Below are 19,983 nucleotides of genomic sequence, written 5' to 3' on the forward strand. Positions count from 1 at the left end.
TTAGACAGATGCAGTTTATCATTACAAGAAAATCTTTAAGGCTCAAAAAAAAAAAAAAACCCCAAGAACTGAGGGTTTTATTCTGTTATCTTTGTTTCTGTATCTATTATTTCGGATTTTTCGTTCTAGATAATTAATTGAATATATGCAATTGTCACGGGATTTTCAAACTTGGGACAAGTTTTCAGACTTGTCAACTTCGAAGATGACATTAAATTTTAGATAAATAATGCAGTGTTGATGCCACCCTCCATCTAATCAGTGGTTCATGATGAAATCAATTAAATAAAAAATCTAGGTTCAGCCTTCCTGAATGTATTTAAATCCCAACTTTGACTAAAAGGCTGAGAGGAGTGGATCAGAAGTAAGGTTCTTGATGACTAAGTGAAGGGAGTAAGGCCTGCTGCTTCTCTTTTGAGATCTTTCACATTGGATAGAAGCACTTAGCTGTCAGAATTATGGAAGAACAGGATTGCTGTCATTGTTGGGCTAGGCATCCATTTGGAAGATGTATAGTCAGACATTTGTTCTTCCTCTAGTTAGTTTCTGCAATTTGAGCTTTTAATGGAACAATCAAAATTTTTATTTGGATTAGGAAGTCTCAGAAATATGTAATTAGCAAGTTTTGTGAGTCCGTGGAATTATTTTATTGCTCATTATGCCTCATGAAAAGTAATATAGAACAAGACAAAAAACTTCCAGTATCTTCTTAGAAAAAATAATATTGTGATAGAAATAACTGTTCCATTAACAACTCTGTTCATAAAGCAAAGAGACAGATTCTCAAATGAAATTAAGGGTATCCTGTTAGCAAGCTTTTGGAAGGTAAAGGCCACTACATAGAAAGAAAGACAGCTTCTAAAATTTCTAAAGGGGTTTTATGACTTGAAACTTCAAAGGCAGGCCCCAAATCTTCAAGGATATTATATTTGCATCCTATGGAAAGTAAAAATATCAGTATACATAACAGACTCTCCCTAAAGCAGGCTTTATTCTCCACAGTTAGTAAGAGAGTAACTACTCTAAATGGCTGACCTACAACCTGAGAGAAGGGTCATGAACAAACAGTAAAGAATGAAAATGCATTTTCCTGCATATATTAACATTGGTTCTAAATCTTCTAATTTTACCAGTGCTTCAAAGTATTAAAACACATTAGAATAAATCAACTTTATAATTCATTCTCTATTTTTTATGTCATAAGCATGACATCTGTACAAAACTAACACTCAGATTACTCTGACAACAATAAAAGTTGTTTAATACATATGTTTTAATACCATATAAATATATAATACATTAATACATATCCTTTAATACCATATAAAATATATGTGGACCTTTGTGGGGCTTTCAAAAGGTGAACCAGATTGCTTACATCATCTTAAATATTTATGCCACCAGCTTGACCAATTATCCATATTAGGTGTCAACAAATACCTGAATTTCACCCTCACCTGTTGTACATCTTTCCATTGTACACACAGAAACGTAAAAGCGCATCATTATTAGTTATCTGTTCTATTCACTTGAGCACATTGACTTCTGCTCAGGTATTTCCCTGAGTGAGGTATTTCCAGCCAGTGAAGTAATGGATTCCTGAGCTGTTAAAGAACATTTTAAACAACACCCAAAATGATACAGATACATTTGGAAGAAAGTCAATTTAAATACGATGAGGCTGCATGCAATAAATTATTAGGAGACTGACCTTTACAGCTTCCTGTGCTGAAATAACAATCTGTTTTGCTTTCAGAAAGATGTGACACGAACTTTTCAATTAATTCTGCCAAAACTGCAAGAAGAAAAACCCATTAAAACGTTAGAGGCAACAAACAAAATATGGAACTACGTCACCTAAATAAATGACAATATGTGGGAAAGTAAAGCTATTTAAATTCCTGCATATTTATTCATATTTTTATGGGTGAACAACTCAAAACATGCATTGCACTTTTACATTCCTAACACCATTCTTGACTTAAATTAAATTTTAATAGCTTTACTGAGAATATATTCAGAGTAAACAGAAAGAGAATCTCATATTATCATTATATCCTCCAAGGATTACTTCAGAATTTGTTATATGGTTTCAATATGAAATGAAAATTAACTATAATTAAAGTATAATATCCTACCACATTTATCTGTGTATGGCGATAAGAAGGGAAACAATAAAACAAAGAAACCAAAAAACCAACTAACCAACCAAAAACCCTAAATAAACCAAACAACCCACACAGAGAAAAAAGCAGACACCATCCCAAAATTTTGCTAAAAAAAGCACATGAAGTTTAAGGGCTGTTTCCAAAAAAACTCAAAATAAAACCACCTATGCCATCACAAGATAAAAATTATTCACTTAAATTTATGCAATAGGAGTATTAAATTTGGGAAATTCTGTATTTAATGATGACCATAATGTTCCTCTTTAGTTCTTGCTATGGAACTTTGAGTCTGCAGATACTGCATAGCTAAGTCTGATGCTGACATTTGTTCACTATGGAGTAAATCTTATCTCCCACCCTGATAGGATGTTAGCCAGGAAGTTAGCAAGAACTCTTGGTGACAAATAATTATCCAAACTGTCCCTGATTCTTTAATTCTGCAAGTCTGAGGCTATGGCAACAACACAGGACACCATACAAGTTTAAACAAAGGTGACAAGGAAGCCTTTACACAAACTGCATGGAGGAGGCCCATATGAGGTATGCAATATTAGGAATTTAGGATAGCAACAATGAACCTTTTTTGTAAGTAAATGCTACCCTTAAACAGCTGCTGTTGGATCCATCAATAGGATATAAAGCATACAGATACTCATACTGATACTTCTTCTCACAGGAATGCAAAGCAAGGGAGCTTATTTAGAGAGTAACAACTGTTGCTACCTGTGGGATTTCCTGTTTAAAGACCATGTTACCTGTTTAAAGACCATGTTACCATTTCCCTGGCAGCACTTCCAGTTAATAGCAATGAAGCTCCAGCTCCTGTTCCCTCATTCTTGCACATAACTTCAGGCGCCCATTGCCCAGGTGGGTTTGCTGGTTTTAAACCGAATAGTTCACAGAATCATAGAATGGCATGGGTTGGAAGGGACCATAAAGAACACCCAGTACCACTACACTGCTTAATCAGACAGTGGCAGGAGCAGCTGCAGCAGCACAAGTGAGGCATAGCAAGAATACATGCTAGAGGTGGCAACAGAGAAAGCTAGAAACCTCTTGAGCTAGCCATGATGACAGGAAAACTGACACAAGCAGTTAAAGAGCAGTGCAAGTTCTTTTGAGAATGAGGAGGAGGAGAAAGACAGAACCACCTCCAGCCACAGTCTGATTCTTGTTATTCCAGAAAAACAGTGAAAAAAAAGATACAATAAAGACAATTCTTTTTTCAATTATTTTAAGCAAATATATTGACATTAAATCACTTTTTTTTTGTCTTGACTAAAACATTTATAGAAATTAGTTTACACTGAATGAGTTCAGAAGTTTTTTAAAGGTTGCGTTTTGGTAATGCTGAAGAAGTTTTGAAGTTTCACTAGAAGAGGTAAACATGAATTTGCCACTAGAGTTCCAACTCCAACAGTAAAAAAATTAATTTTGCATTGCAAAAAAACTACTAAATTAAAACTAAAAACCTACATGAGTAATTTATATTGTTATACACTCTTAGGTTGAAAAGCAACTGCTATTAAATATGACATAGCATTAATCACAATTAATGAAACACATGGGGCTAAAAATACAATTTACAGAAAAGAAGCAATTTATTCTTTCTTGAAGAATATAAAAACTCACTAATATGCTTAGTGGAATTTGGCCCACAAACAATAAAACAAATATTTGTGTAAAACAAGCAAATATGTCTATTCCTGAAACTGTAGACAGCAAAAAGCAGAAATTAGACTTTAAATTTATAATTAGCAATATATTTACTGTATGACTATTAGTATGGCAATTACTAATAATATAGTAATTATTACAGGAAATATTATAGTATACTATATTGTAGTATACTAATATTATGCTGTACTAATGTTATGCTATACTATATTAATAAACAGGAACTGTGTTATGACTAGAATATCCATTAATTCAGAAAATTTAAAATCAAGTTGGGACATTGTACATTTCTTTCCTTTTTGTCATAAGGCATCAATATGCTTGACCTAGCAGGTGAATACCTCAATTCAGTGCTTGAGTTAATAGGAGAAGTGGCAGTTCAACTGCTAAGCAGTATTTTTGAAACTCAAGCACTAAACTGATTTCCACCATTTGAAAGTATTTATCTAAGTGCCTGTCAGGATGTTTGAAAATATTTTAATCAAGCTTGAGAGATGAAGACACACAAGAATGTGTCTCAAAACACATGTGGCTAATACATAAAGAGAGGGCTTTCACAGGACACTGCCCTTTCCAAATGAATGTCCATTTGAAATGAAAAATAGCTATTTTAATTTTTGCCTTTTAATACTAAATTATTTTGCTGCCATTTGGACACCACTGTAGATCCATGGTAGGTTCATTTAATTTAACTGGAAAACTAGACAAAAGACATTTAGGCATTGTACAATACAGTGAGTATTGCTGTAAAAGCCCAAATTTTCAGGTAAAGTTTATGTCACCTATCAACACAATGAGAATGTTGATTTTCTTAAAATATGATAGCTTGGTTGTATTAATATTGCAGTTTTTAAGAGCCTAGCAAACATCTCATGGAAATTTAATTCTTACAAACAAACTAAAGAGAATTTTAATTTAGGTGCGTGTAATCATATACAAAATAAACAGAAATTTTTTAAATTTTTTAAATTTCTTAAATTTCTGCAGTACGCTTATAAAACACCTACATTCCTGCAGTTTTCTTTTTCCTCGAAGAAGAAGTGTACAACAGGAAGGTGACTGAAAACAGCTTCAAAACTGCATAAGAACACTGCCTTAAAAAAAGTATGTGATTAAAAGTGTTTTAATAGGTAACAACCACAAGCACTAACCTAATTCTTACTCTGAAAGTTTTAAATCAAAAAGGTTAAAAAGTGCAAAAAAGCATCAGACTTTTTAAAATCTCCTAATATAATGAGTGTTACTGGATCATATTCTATGATCCAGATGTTTCAGAGGAGTTTAAAAGAAAATACAGAACATTCTTTAAACAGCAGTTCTGCTCTCAGGTGCAAGGTGTGACTCTTTGGGATGCTCCTGTGAAAGGCCAGGAGCTGGACTCAATGATCTTTGACATTCCCTTCCAACTCAGCTGATTCTGTGATTCTGTAACTTCTGTTAGAGGCCAGAAATTGAAGAGTGAATATCTTGGACAGATTACTTTTTTGCAAGAGTGATGTTAGAAATTTTCAACTCCATCAACAATAATTCAGATTTATAAGTATACGAAAAACAGAGGTACCAATTCCAGCATTGATGACAACAAGGTGGACCTTGAATTACTGTACATTAAAATGACAAATAAACAACACATTTTTTCTGAAAAGAAGAAAACAAGATAATAAAAATTCTGGTAGTGTTTCCATTAGAGATGAACATTGCATATGTTATATCCATATACAAGCATTATCTTTATTAATGGAAAAAAACAGCCCTTCAAATCCAAACCAAATCTTTAGACACCTGCACCCACATTTGTGTGCACTCACACTGCTTACAGTGGTTCCAAACAGATTTGGGGGGGCAGAAGAAAGAATTTCTGATCTGCAGTTGTTCTTCCTGAATAACATAAAGACCCACTGTTCCAGTCAAATTCTGAGACAAGCTTCCTTGGCAAATCAAGGACGCAAAAAGGAAAACATCTATTTTGTATTATTTAAAAAATTTGTTTTGCAAATACAGTATCAGCATTTTTTTATCCTGAACTAAAAACACTATTACAGCACAAAACAGTCATGGGTTCTTTATCCTATGGGCAAAGTCCTGCAGTTAGATTCAATTTTTTGTTGCAATTGCTAAAAGCTGCAGCACACATTCATCACAAACAATGACACTGCCTCAAAGGCTCATTGTATTTTCTGTCGGCATGTTTTGATAGTGCTCAGATGATGCAGAGCTCACAAAATGTTAAAGGATTCCATAACACTGTGTTGACTGTAACCACTCTGTTTCCATCAAACATTTCACTTATAAAAGTTAAAGAAAATTCCTATGTTTTACAGTAAGTTCTCAAATGCAAGTTCAAGAGTTGCTATCTTTTCTTTTCTTGGTTGTTTTTTATTAAGTAAAAACTATTTGGAAGTAAATTAATAGGCCCTAAAAACTGTTGGAGATGTAAATCCAGATCCTCAGGGAGACAGGTGATGGAAAATCTGAAAGACTCTATGGAACAAGTAATTTTAGCTGAATTTACTCACTATCCACATCATTTATGAATATAAATTTGAGAAGAACAGGATTTGGGGATGGAATATCTCATTATGAAGGGAAGAATGTTAGCATGTAATAGAAAAGATCTCTGCAACACCCCTAATTTATTTTGCTTTGCGTTTCAAGTCTCCTAAAAGTGGAGAGGAATAAGGATGTTGAATCTGCCCAGAAGTCACTTGCTGATACAACACTAACTGAGAACAGATGAAGAAAGAAGTTGCTGGAAGGGAAAACAACAGAAATGCCTTCTGCCATACCTGAAGGACAAAAAGGAGAAGATAATTGAAAAAGGCATGGCTAAAATAGTCAAGATGAGATTCTGGTTCAAGAGAAAAAAAAACAACCCAAAACCACAAGCCACCTCTCAGTCATGTGAACTATTTGAACATGCACTGTGCTACACCTGGATTCACGCAGAGTAAAAATTTTCTACATAAAACTAAGCTATTGTTCAGAGGAGTTGATTTTCCTGCTTCCTTTTCTGCCAAAGCTTAGATGCCAATACACAGAAAGCTCTTCTCTAGATGTACTAAAGACACTTCAGGGAGGCCACAAGCACTGTAAAGATTAGTCCAAAAGAAGCCAAGACATACCTGACCAAGGGGTCTCCCCATGATTCTCTAGCTGATAAGTGATCCAAAGAAAATAAGGAGCTATAAACCCCAACACCCACAAATCTGTGGCACCTAAATGGAAAGAATGACTGGAAAAATGCCTTTGTCATAGTTTATTGTGCTTAGAACAACAGATGTTAGGAGCTGGTTTTCTGCAATATGTTTTGCTTTTAGGAGACCAAGAAAATCCCAGACTTTCAGTCCTGATGCATTAAAAGACATGCAAGCCTCAGGAAAGCTTGTATCTCCTTTTAGCAGTTCAATAAAGCCTTCTTGATGTTTGAGCACAAAAATTACTTAAAAGCTACAGTCAGAGGTGGTGCTTTAGCAGAGAAAACACCAGTCTAAGGACATCCCAAAAGCAATGCATTACCAGAGCATTTAGCACTAAACTATTGACCAAGTTGACAGGAGAGTAATCAACATGGGAAGGGTGAATTAGAGATATTGATACTGTACAATTTGCTCAAGAATTTTTTGATGGAGTTCAAGCAGGTTCTATAGATTCAGCATCTGGTAATCCTGACACGAGATCACAGAATGTTTTAAACAAATCAATACACATTACACTATACAGTCCTTGAATTTAATGTTGTCTTTGCTCATTATATTCTGGTTTGACTCCTGCTAATGTCAGTCCCCCTTACAATGGGCCCAGTACAGAAAGCACAAGTGTGCATCTTTGTTCTGTAAACCATGGAGATTGCTCCATCTGTAACAACAGAGAAAGCTTTGATTTCTGGGCATCTGGACAGAAGTCTCTCACTCCTCTGAAATCTGGGAGAGCTTCACATGCTGCATAAGATACACAGCAGAACAGCTGTCTCTTGTAAAATGGATTCAGCAAACAGAGATGTTGTCTCAAACCACAGAGCTGCAGATATTTTGCTGCTTCTGAAATATCTCCAAGCAGATACAGAACATATGAAGGGCTTTGCAACAGCCAGTTGTATTAACTATTTATCTAAATAATATAAAGGGAAACCTTGGACACTTGTAAACAACAAGCTAGACTACATACTGACCATATGGCCATAATCAGAATTCCAGTGGGAATGGAAGCCACCAATTTCTGAGAACACCTTGCTTCTTTATGGCTACACAAGCTTATATGACATCACAAGGGAATTATTATGTATTACTTCTGCTGATTTATGTCATATAGATGATCTGTGTTTTTGCTTTGGCTGCTTTGGTTTTTTAACTGAGCTATAGCAATGCTCCTGTATAATCACACTGTTCATTAGAAATGCATATGAAAATTAAGAAAAACCTAAATGAACGGGTACTTGGATGTTTAGTATGGCTTAGTTCTAACATTTTTTTACTGAAATTGCCCACTAATATAATTTCCCAACCCAAGCTGACTCATTCACTGATCTCTGAGAAACGTCTGTTTTCTTTCAGGCTTTCTTTTTCATTTTCTCAGTATCTCAATAATGGATTTCTTAGAGATTTGGAACAAAGACTTGTATTTGAACCCTCTTTCTCTGACAAATTTCACTGACAACATAGAGGGATAACAGTCCTAAAGAGAAAAATAGGACATAAAAGCATAAATCTTGTTTTATTGGGAAAATCCCATTGAAATAATTTTCATAATCAACACAAGATAGAGTACTTGTACAGATAATGTACTCCTCAGTGAAAATAACAAGAAGAGTTGCTTACTAGTGGTCTTTTCCCTGCTTTCTTTGTTAAACTTCTTAAGTAATACTCACTTGGTCCACTGATGCTATCTGGTCTGGTTTTCATGACTTTGCAGAACTGTTTTCTACAAATTTCTGCCCATCCAGTTGGCTTGTCTGGACTTTTTAAGAGTTTCAAGAGCTTGTCAAGATCTTTATCTGTAAGAAATGAAAAATCAGTGTTATTCTATAATGGTCATACACTAAAATAACAGTTTGAGTTAAAAGGGACCTCAAAGATCACATACCCCAACTCCATTGTCACATATTTTTGGCAACCCTCATAAGGACATACTACATAAATACGCCTTTTCCTAAGACAATTAACTGGGAAAGCAGTCCTAAAGCTGATGACATTCTGCTTTATACAAAACAGGAATATTCATTCCAGTTACTGATGTGGTTTTATGTTTATTTTGGCTGGGGTAGAACTAATATTTTCACAGTGGCTGGTATGTGGCTATGTTTTGGATTTGTGCTGAACACAGAGTTGATAATCTAGAGATGTTCCAGAGATCTGTGTAAGCAAGGCTTGCACAGATTTGGCCTTTTCTGCTTTCATACTGCTACCCTGGCAAATAGGCTGGGGGTGTGTGGGAAACTGGGAGGAGACACAGCTGGAACAGGTGACCCAAACTGACCAAAGGGATATTTTACACCGTATGATATGCTCATTATATAAAGCAGAGGGAAGAAAGATGAATGGGAGGAACATTCTGAGTGATGTTGTCATAACAGTTGACAACAACAGTTGTTGGTGGTGTTCAGTCAAAGGCTGCACTCGATATCTGAGGTCTTTTCAAACCTAATTGATTCTGTGATTGTGTTTGTTTCCCTAAGTAACCATTACAGGTGACGGGGTCCTGCTCTCCTGCAAATGGCTGAACACCTGCCTGCTGCCAGGATAGAGTGAATTAATTCCGTGTTTTGCTTTGTCTGTGTGTATGGCTTTTTCTTTTCTATTATACAACCACAGAATAAGCTAAGTTGGAAGGGACCCAGCAGGATCATCAAGTTCAACTCCTGGTCCCATTCAGGGCACCGCAGAAATCACACCATGTGCCTGAGAGTGTTGTCCAAACACTTCTTGAACTCATAAAGGCTTGTTGCTGTGACCATTTCCCTGTGAAACCTGTACCAGTACCCAACCACCCTTCAGATGAATAGTATTTTCCTGATAACTAATCTAAACCTCCCCTGACTCAGTGTTATATCATTTTCTCAAGTCCTGTCATTGATCACAAGTGTGAAAAAGATCAGTGCCTGCTCCTCTGCTTCCACTCATGAGGATGCTGAAGACCACAGTGAGGTTTCCCCTTTAGTCTCCTCCAGGCTGAAAAAACCAAGTGACCTCAACCCCTCCACATAAGGCTTCCCCTTCAGACCTTCACCATCCTTGTGGCCCTCATTTGGACACTCTAGCAGCTTAATGTCTTTTTTATGTTTTGGTACCCAAAAGTGCCCCCAGGACTCGAGGTGAGGCCCACCACTCGAGATAATGCAGAGCAGAGAAGGACAATCCCCTCCTTGCCCACCTGACAATGCAGTGCCTGATGTCCCCAGGACACAGCTGGTGGTCCTGGCTGCCAGGGCACTTGGCAACTACCACATAACTGGGCTCCCAGAGTACTTGATGCTGCTATGAAATACTTTCTGGCCATCTTGAGGGGAAAAATAAAGGTAGTACCTGAGACAAGGCAAATGCACATGCATTTTCTCTAGCTACATACAATCCCTCTGCTGTTGGACCATGCAGTTCCAACCATATCAAAGTATTGCAACCTACACTATTACTAAGTATTCACTAGGGCGCTGAACATTCTTCATACCTTGCAAGATTTCCTTTTTTCTGTTTCCACATTATGGATACTACAGAAATGAATGCTGCCATGAAAGGTGACTTGTCATTAAAGCGTTGTCCTAGGGTGACTTTATGATGCTTGTATCCCTGATTGTCTGTACTGTTTATGCTGGCTATTAAGTTCTGCACCCTTAAGACAGGTTCCAATAGTGAAGGGGGGAGAAGAAGCACGGGGTTTGTTTGCAGAAACTGCCCTCACTCCTCTGCATTCCCTCTCACAGACTGTGTTGTCTCCAGCATGGACAGCCGGAGAGAGTTCTCCTTTGCTTTTAGATAGTTTTGTTAGCTAGCTGAGGCAGAGAAGTTCCCCAAGCCATGGTTTTCCTTTGTCTTGGAACTGCTCAGCCTGCTCTGGACTGAAAACCCAGAAGAACACTGGGAGCTCACACCTGTGGCCCACCGGGGCTGGGACGTGGCATTTTCCAGCGCCAGAGGGACTGATAAGGGACTGAAAGAACTGAACTACACCCCACGAAAAAGGACTCACTCTCTCTGAATTTGCCAGTTCTTCAGAACAGTGAGGGGTTCTTTTTTTTTTTTTTTTTTTTTTTTTTTTTTTTTTTTTTTTTTTTTTTTTTTTTTCATGTTTGTAAGTACTTTGCTTGTAAATAAATAGGCATTTTTCATTTTTCTCGAAGGAGACTTCTGTCTCCTGAACTGGTGGGGGGAGTGGCCGCTTGAATCTGCTTTCTAGAGAGACCCCTTTCGAAGTTTCCTCCAAAAATTTGCCCTAAATCAAGAGAAGTGTCAACACTTGTTTGAGCCAATCTATGGATCGATATTGAGGATATTTGCTGTTACTTTTACTTCTTTATACCATTTCTATTTCAAAACACTCTTTTCAAATGATCTCATTCTTTTAATATTATTAGAATAGTTACAACAGAATTATGGTTTTGCATGTTATTTATTTTAAGCTATTCTAAAGACCTTAATGATTTCTAATTATTAGATTGTATCCCTGTCATTGGAAGCTATTATACAATACACAACATTTCAAAACAATCTCATTATAATAACCATTAATGTCCCCAAATTAATTAGGCTGAAATTTTTTTGTTATCCTCAAATAAATAAGTCCTCATGCAGTGATGCTTAGAACAGCTTAACATGTGAAAATTTAATGTGAAGAAGGATTTAACTCTTACAATATTATCAGTATGAGTTCTAGTTCTTTCTCTGCTCTTTTTGTTATTTCTGAAACAGGTGAGTATTGAAGAAAATCTTAGAACTGCAAAGAAACACTCCTCAATACAAGTTCAACAGTTCTTTTACTTTCTCAAGGATTGTAGTAATTCAGTTTGGCAGACAAGGATCAGAGATTACAAGCTGAGATTTAATCAGTCAACGTACCAGGGACCCATGCAACCAAGATACTATGGCACAGTCATGTATTTAATATATCCATTACAAACTGTAACTGGTATCATATTGTGGAAACTTAGCAGCTCATTTTCTTCCATGTAAACCACTTGCTTCCCTTAACTTGTCATTAAATGTGGACTATCACTTCTGCAGCAGGTCATCACAGTATAAAAAATAAATAAAGGACAGAAGCCTGCATTTTTTGGAATGACAATTGTTTACAAAAACTCATGATATCAAAAAAATGCCAGCTCACTTTCACAATTTAGTGGGCAGCTATAACTTGCCCAACAATATTACAATATTACAATATTACGTAGATGAAACTTAAGCAATAGTACAGCTCTGGGCTATACATACTACGTGTTACTGAGGGCAGGCTGTCATACTATCACTACCCCTAGAGGTATTCTAAACACACCAGCACCAAGAAACCAAAGTCTGGCTTTTATCTCTTCTCTTTTCTGGTTTGTCACTAAATGAGTTCACTAGTTATCCTAAATTAATAACTTGAATTTTATTTTTTTCCTGAAAAAATACTAGACCTGCTGAATGATGTGAAAGATAGAAGGTGAGGAAACAGGGGATGGAGAAAAAAATAGAAAGAAGAGAAAATACGAGGAAGAAAATGGCTAAGACCTTCCTCTACTGATGCTAGCAAGCTTTTAAATATAGTCATGATTGAAAAGAACCTAATTTCAATTTAATTAATCTGTTGCACTCCTGCTCTCTTCTTCATATGTGGTTATATTTTGCCATCCCATCCCTTAATTGTACTTACTTTGTGCTAGCATTGGTTGTTCTATGTAATCCCCATGAAAAAACAAAACAAAACAAACCCACATTTACTAGTTTATGAAGCTCTGAAATCACACTATAAATAAGGTACATTTACATGCATGTATGAAATCTGAATCACTACATCATAATAGCAAGTTTAGATTGATCTCCCTTTTCTAAAAGATGCTGCTAAACAATTCTTCAAATAATGCTTCAGCTAGCTCGTTTAGCTCTGCTAAAGCAAGACCCTGAAAAATTCACCAATGTTTTGGAATACATAAGAAATGCTACAAGCCCCTTCTCATCTGACTGCGCTTTGTGGCAGAAGTGTTTTGCTGTGATTAATAACTAAGATCTGTAAATCCAAGCATATCTTACTCAAAATCTAAACTGAGAGATGAATAATCTGACTACAATTTATTTGACTAGTAAACAGAAACAAATTCATATAGAGAAATGTAATTTAGGAAACCACATGTGCATTTCTCATAGACCTTACTACTCTTTCATTTTTTTTTTAATTGAGTGGACTTGAAAGGAAAAGGCAACAGACTCACACAAATATTAAGTCAAACATAAAAAGGAGGACAAGTCAAAGAACGGTAAGCAATAAAGGCATTTATGTGACATTATAAGGGAAAACAGGAGAGATAATACAGCTGATTCTTTGACAGAGAGAGTTTAGAAAAAAATTAAAGAGACTGCCAATACCAGGTATTAAAAAAAAAGGCTAAAATCAGATTTAGAAAACAAAACCAAATAAAACAAACAAGCAAACAAAAAAACCCCAACCAAACAAGAAACCCTCAATGAAACCAAACCTGAAACATGGCAGCAAATTCCCATTCAAGTTAGAAGTATAAAGCAAAAAAACTCAGAGAACAGTGGCTGAGATAAATTATCAAAATACGTTTGATAAGAAATAACCACAGATTTTTGGTACCAATTCTGGACTGCATGAGTTCAGAAGAAAATAAGAATAATGAAAGGTAGGGTACCAAGTTTAGAAAAATGCTAAGCAGTGAATGCATCATTGCAGGACATTTACAGATAATATTCTCCAGCCACAGTCATTACCAACTGTCATAACTGCAGAGCTAGGACCAGAAAAGAAAAACAAATTCTGTGCAAATAGAGGAGTGAATATTACAGTTTAATAGCCTTCTAAAGAGTTTAACTTTTAATAATCTACACTATAGTTTATATTACAAGGAAAAAAAAAATCTTTTCACAATTGTATCCTGAATACGAAAGGACTATATCACTCTTTAAAAACCACTTAATAGTTCTTCCTCAGATTACCTTAATGAAATAGTAATTGAACAATTAAAACAAAAAAAGCAACAGGGTATCTTGCTGCAGTGTAAACAGGTAGAAACGGCATAATTAATTTTCACATATAAATAATGTTCCACATAAATCATTTGAAGTTTCACTATAAATTATCTTTGACAGAAATGAATCATTAATATACTGCTATCCAAAAGTTTTCAAACTCCAACTACTAGCTGAAATTTTTAGAGCACATTAATATACAATCGACTATATTTATTTTTCCATAAATCCTTTCCTGCAGACCCATATACCACACAGACAAATACCTAATATCTGCAAAACCAGGACAGATATTTGTAAACACAGACACACTACAACTTTTCCTTATATCCAGATATATTTTTGGGCAAGTCTGCTTACTCAAAGTGCCCTCAGAAATACTGTCCACAGTAACTACTCCAATGCAGTTACTAAATTTATGTAGTTTAATAATAAACTACAACAGAGTCCTTTTTAATTCAGTGAGTCAAAATATCCACTTGCCAGTGTCTGTAATCACCATAATAGCACACAATAAAAGCAAGAGTGTTTAAAAAGACAGCCTTTCAGGCCTTAGTGCTGGGAAACATGTTCCATATACTGTCAGAGTTAACCACTGCTCTGTTTTTTATTGCAGCTCACTAATTCTCCTCCCTTTGCACCCCAAACTGAACCATAAGGTGTCAGTGTAGCACATCTAACTCTCTCCTTCAAAAACCCTACCCACTTCCTGGGTTTTCTTGATAGAAAACTCAGAGTGAACAAGGCCTTTTAAGTAACCACCCCTCATAAGCTACTTTCAGTTTTATCCATGGTTTCCATAGTACCAGATACAGCCACAGGATAAATGAAGTCCAGAGATCTGGAACTGAAGATTCCTTTTCCCTGACCTCAGTTTGGCCACACTAGTTCCAAAATGTTCTGTTATGGCATCTGTCACTAAACTCCATCAGAGGGAGGGTTAGAAACAGAAGTATTAGTAGTATCATATTCAAGAGTACATCTGTAAAACTTTTTTTTTTTTTTTTTTTTTTTTTTTTTTTTTTTTTTTTTTTTTTAACTCTCACCAGCCATCTCCAATATCTATTATATAAATATATTAAAAATTAACTCAGGTTATGTTTTTACACCTGCCATCACAATTATGTGATGGATATAGGATATATTTTCAAAGTACAAAGAAAAGGTAGGTTTCTCTTGAGGTGTTCATGTCTCTTGAGCAATAAAAGAGAAAACAAATAAAGAGATCAGGACAGACAGAATAAAACCTACAGTTAGAGCTTTTTTAGCTGAATAAATTATACGTTCTTTAACAGTACTAAGAATCTACTAGCCTTAATTATTCATGTCATAGAAACACCCAAAATAAGAGGATGGAAATGATACCTCCCAGGTTACATAATGAAACACTACGGCATGAAATCTGAGCACAGACAGGTTCAGGGAACCAGAGACATCCTGCTGGTCTTCAATCCTTGTCAACAGATACAATGAAGCAGTCATGCATTCTCACTCACACCATGACTTGCAGAACTATTGCCAATGAAAAAGTCTGTGTTGAACCCTGTCCATCTCCTTGCACTAAAGCAAAATGAAAATTCAACCAGTATTTTTCTAAACTCCAAGCAATCTGAGTAACACACAACATGAATTCTGAATATTCACAAAAAAAAAGTTTTAAGATCTTGTATAAATGTAACTCATGGATCCATCTTGCAAGCGTATTCTTAAACTCCTCTGTGAAAGAAACCTTTTATCACTGCTATATCATAGTGCTCAAAAACAGAGTTCAGATATTCTCCATTTTCTATACATGCTCTTGATTTGTTTTTTTTTGCAAGAACTACAATAGCAATTTATGAATTTCATTATTTTAATTTCTTATCTATTTATTCTAATGCTTTCTTTCAAAATAACTTACACATCCTGAAAGCTTCAGCCTAGCAAATCATATGTTCACAGTTCGGTGGTTTGTTTTTCTTTTTTTAATCTAGTACTGAAATAGAACACTTTCTATGGTTTATTTCCCTTTTATTTTCAAACAACAAACAAAATATTTTGACTCCACTACCAAATGTTCTGTTCATTTTGCAGTTTTACAATCTTTTACTTAAGTTACCTTTAACATCAAAAATGCCATTCCAAATCGAAATATTTCTTTGATTTCAATTCTTCATTGAGCTCATTTGTAAACCTTTGAAACTTTATTTCAGCAAAATTATTGTTAGCAAAAGTTATACCCAAGTTTTAGTTGGCTCTCATCCACGAAACTGACAATTGTAATATCTATTTTATTATCCCATTGGGTAATGAAGAGCAACAGAATTAATTCTGAACAAGAGAACAGAGGGATCCTTTGAACACATTTTGAGAATATTAATAATAATAACAATACAATATGCATTTCCAACCCAAGAGTGATACTACTGCTTCCCTAAAGACATTCACTTTGCCATTATTTGATTGCTGTCTTATGAAACTTGCCTTGGGAAGCCTGGAATGGTATTAAAAATGCTAGATACAGAAAACTCCCTTCTTTTATAACTATATGGCCTTTCCTCTGGTCAGCGCAGAAAATCACCTTCTAATTTTTACTTCCCCCAGATGTATATGAACAGTTAATGCAGAATTTCTATTACTTCTGTAAATCTCTCTCTGCTAAGGAAATTCACAAATAATTTCTAATAAATTCATCTCAGGGATACACTAAACACAAATAAATACAATGAATTATTTATTTACGAAACCATTCACCAGATTCTTTTGCATTGTCTATGCAAACTAAAACCTTGAAACAGTTTCTCTGTGTGAATTAAACTGCTGTGCCTAGGTAGTTCTTCAAAGAATTCTTCAGTCTGCTCACATTCCAAATTGATGTTCAATGTGGAAACCAACTATCCTAAACGCTGTCTATTTCACACACCACCAAGCTCTGTAAACACAGGGATGTGAATCACGAAAATAGTGTACAAAAAACTCTGCAGTTTAAGCAAACTGTCTTGCTTCAGTTACTAGAGAGATGATATAAATGTACCTTATGAGTCACCCACCAGAGATGAGCCAGGAGGTTAATCCTGAAGTTTGCGTAAGAATTAGATTACCAAACAGAGCTTTGCAGATTGACAGTTGCACAAAGCCAGACAAGCAAAACCAAACCAACTTATTTAGCTACAATTGCAACCAGCACTGAAATAACCTTAAGTACTTAATGAGATTATAATCTGTGGGATGAGAGGGTGGGGAGCAGAGTGCAGGGAGGAAGGAAAAAGGAATTTTTAAAATTAACTGAGATGCTTGCATAAAATCTACACTGCTTGCATGCTTTCTATGTACCTTGTCTGAATTCAGCTTTCATAGGAATTTCTGCAAGATAACACTTTGGCACAGGGAACGATGAAAACATTGGCCAAGGATATAGACCACTTCCCTAGAAACAGGACCAGAAATAATTTAGCAGTGAAATTAACAGCTTTTTCTCAATTAACACACAAAGGTACAGTTCTCAGAATTACTTCCTATGCACCAAAATTATGCTTGATACTACATTTTCCAACGAGATGTGCCACAACTAAAAAAAAGCATAAAAAATCCAAAAAGCATTTGAGAATATAATTTTTTATGGTGTATATACCACTGACAGTTTTGATTTTACAGTTCCAGACAAAGGAAACTGCAAGTTTTATAAAAAATATTTAAAAATCCCAAAACAAACTAAACTGTATTTCCAACTTTATACACTGATTTAGGTGTCTTTGTTGTGCTGACAGTAATCTGCATTTCATCTTGATGAGACTGACAGACAGTGAGAAGTAGAACATTTGAAGAAGTTGCTTAACAAACACTCCATTGTTAGAACATCAATGAAAGTTCCAAATATTAGATACTACATATGAAAACCTAAGCATGGAAAAAAATCAAATAAAATGAAGATAAATGGAAAGCTAGTAAAGAAAACACAGAAATATAAATGTAAAAAAAAACCCACAAACAAATTGCAATTGCTTAAAAGTAACATTAAAATGGAGCAAAAAAAAATGTCATCTAACGCAGTATGTCCTAGGTACATGACAATCCCCAGACAGTGGGAGCAATGTATTTTCTTAATGTATCACTTGTTTAAAATGTTAACACTTCATAAAGCTAAACGTGATCTGGTATTTTTTAAATAATGTCAAATCACCAGCCAAAATGTTCAGTTAATGAAGGCAGAAGTTACAACAAACTTGAGGTTCTAACCTTATCTAATTCTCTCAAAGGCAAAATCCTTTCCTGTGGTCCTCCAATCAGATTTATCCTTACAAGAATATGGTTTCTCTCCACTGACAGACCATCAATTATAAAAACTCTGTGGGAAAAAAAAAGCAAACATAATACATCAAATGTATAAAAATTAGAACTGCTTTGATTTACTGACTGTTTAATTCAGAAAACTTTAATAAGCAAGAATATTTTGAGAAACATACTGGAGTTAAAACACAACCTGGAATACGCAAAGGCATAAATAAACAGAAACATTTTCAAATGTCTCCAAGCATTGTTCTAAATTTGTGCTTCCCTACCTACTACTGATTAGAAACATTTGAGCAATTACTGGACTCAAAAGAGTAGAAAATCTCATAAATTTTCTTATGTCACCTAAAAACGATATCATTAGGGCAGTGACAGTGATGGACCATCAAAATTTGCTTCTTATTTCGCCTACCAGTATACTTCTGCTGTCACAAATAAACAGTCATTTGTTATTTGAAACACAGCCAACTTGCTGTCTGAAGTCTCTGCGCAGCCCTAGGTATAAAATTTTTGAAAGCAGTAAAATCCAGTTTTTATTCACCAAGTTCCTTAATAAAAGTTTTGCCTTAGCAGGGAAATAGCAGGTTTCCTCTTCAAACAATAAATAACTATCATCTTCACCCATACTCTTTGACTTATGTTCTGTAATGGTCCCATATACCAAACAGTAGGAAAATACTCAAAACTCAGCATGCCGTGAGAAAGAAAAACATGTCAGTAACTAAATGACTGTCTGCTTCTGTCCTAAAAATACTTTTTTCCTTTTGAAAGGATGCACTGTGCAATTTCATTTAGAAGACAGTAGTGGAAAGTCACAGAAGCTGGGGAGTTGACTAAGCTACAAATAAATTCTTGGAGAGTTCACAAAGCTACAAACCAAACAATAATAACAACACTCCCCCATAAAAACCTCAAAATAGTGATGATGCCTTTAACTCATGAACATTAGAACAATACCCTGATTTTATATTAAATACATAGCATTAAAAATTGTAAAATTAAAAGGCACACTTACATCTACAAGTTTTAAACATTTTTTGTTTAAGAAACAACTTAAGAGTAATACAACTAAAAATAGTTAAATAATTGCTTTTTATTTCTTATACTTTCAGGGTGAACATGAGAGAAAGAGAAGGCTATTGTATCTTTTCATAATTTAAAACTGCTGACAAACCTGTATGTAAGGAAACTTAAGGACATTAGAAGCCAGCTTAAGTGAAAGCCTTTTTATGTTTAAAGCTACTAAGGCATTCATGTATTTGTTCTCAGAAGAGTTTGATAGCTAAAATAACATTTGCATCGATCACTTCTTACCTGGATCCTTCTGAAGTTTCTGTGACATTTTCCCCCTGAGCAGTTAGTAAAACTTGTGACACTTTATACTGAGTCTCCAAGAGTAAAAGGGTATTGAGCTCACAGCACAGCACATTTAACAGCCTGCAGAAGGACATATTGAAATGATAGCACATCAGTCAGGACCCCAGCAATGCACAGAAAGATAAGGGTGAACATGTTTATGAGATCTTGCAATGGAATGGGAAGGGAGGAAAAAACAAAAAAAATCCCACTTGAAGTGTCTGAAAAAAACCCAGACACAACTAGGTCAGGAACACGCTTTTATATCCTTTTTAACCACTTAAGTGGCACAACCTTAAGCAAACAGGGAATGGTTCCCAACAGATTTTTTGTGTGCACTG

The 19,983-nt window shown here is 35.3% G+C and overlaps 1 protein-coding gene across 1 annotated transcript in view; it reads right to left on the reverse strand.

Annotated features, from left to right (window-relative positions):
- TBC1D32 (TBC1 domain family member 32) overlaps positions 1 to 19,983 on the reverse strand; it is a 75,831-nt gene that overhangs the window by 15,293 nt on the left and 40,555 nt on the right. Inside the window, exons 24-28 of the mRNA XM_066315313.1 lie at positions 19,601 to 19,723; positions 18,233 to 18,341; positions 17,330 to 17,423; positions 8,710 to 8,835; positions 1,712 to 1,795 (exon numbers count right to left, since the gene is read on the reverse strand). Coding sequence (XP_066171410.1) covers positions 1,712 to 1,795; positions 8,710 to 8,835; positions 17,330 to 17,423; positions 18,233 to 18,341; positions 19,601 to 19,723 — 536 coding nt within the window. The remainder of the gene's footprint in view (positions 1 to 1,711; positions 1,796 to 8,709; positions 8,836 to 17,329; positions 17,424 to 18,232; positions 18,342 to 19,600; positions 19,724 to 19,983) is intronic.

The sequence above is a fragment of the Sylvia atricapilla genome, chromosome 3, assembly GCF_009819655.1.
Source record: "Sylvia atricapilla isolate bSylAtr1 chromosome 3, bSylAtr1.pri, whole genome shotgun sequence".
Lineage (NCBI taxonomy): Eukaryota > Metazoa > Chordata > Aves > Passeriformes > Sylviidae > Sylvia > Sylvia atricapilla.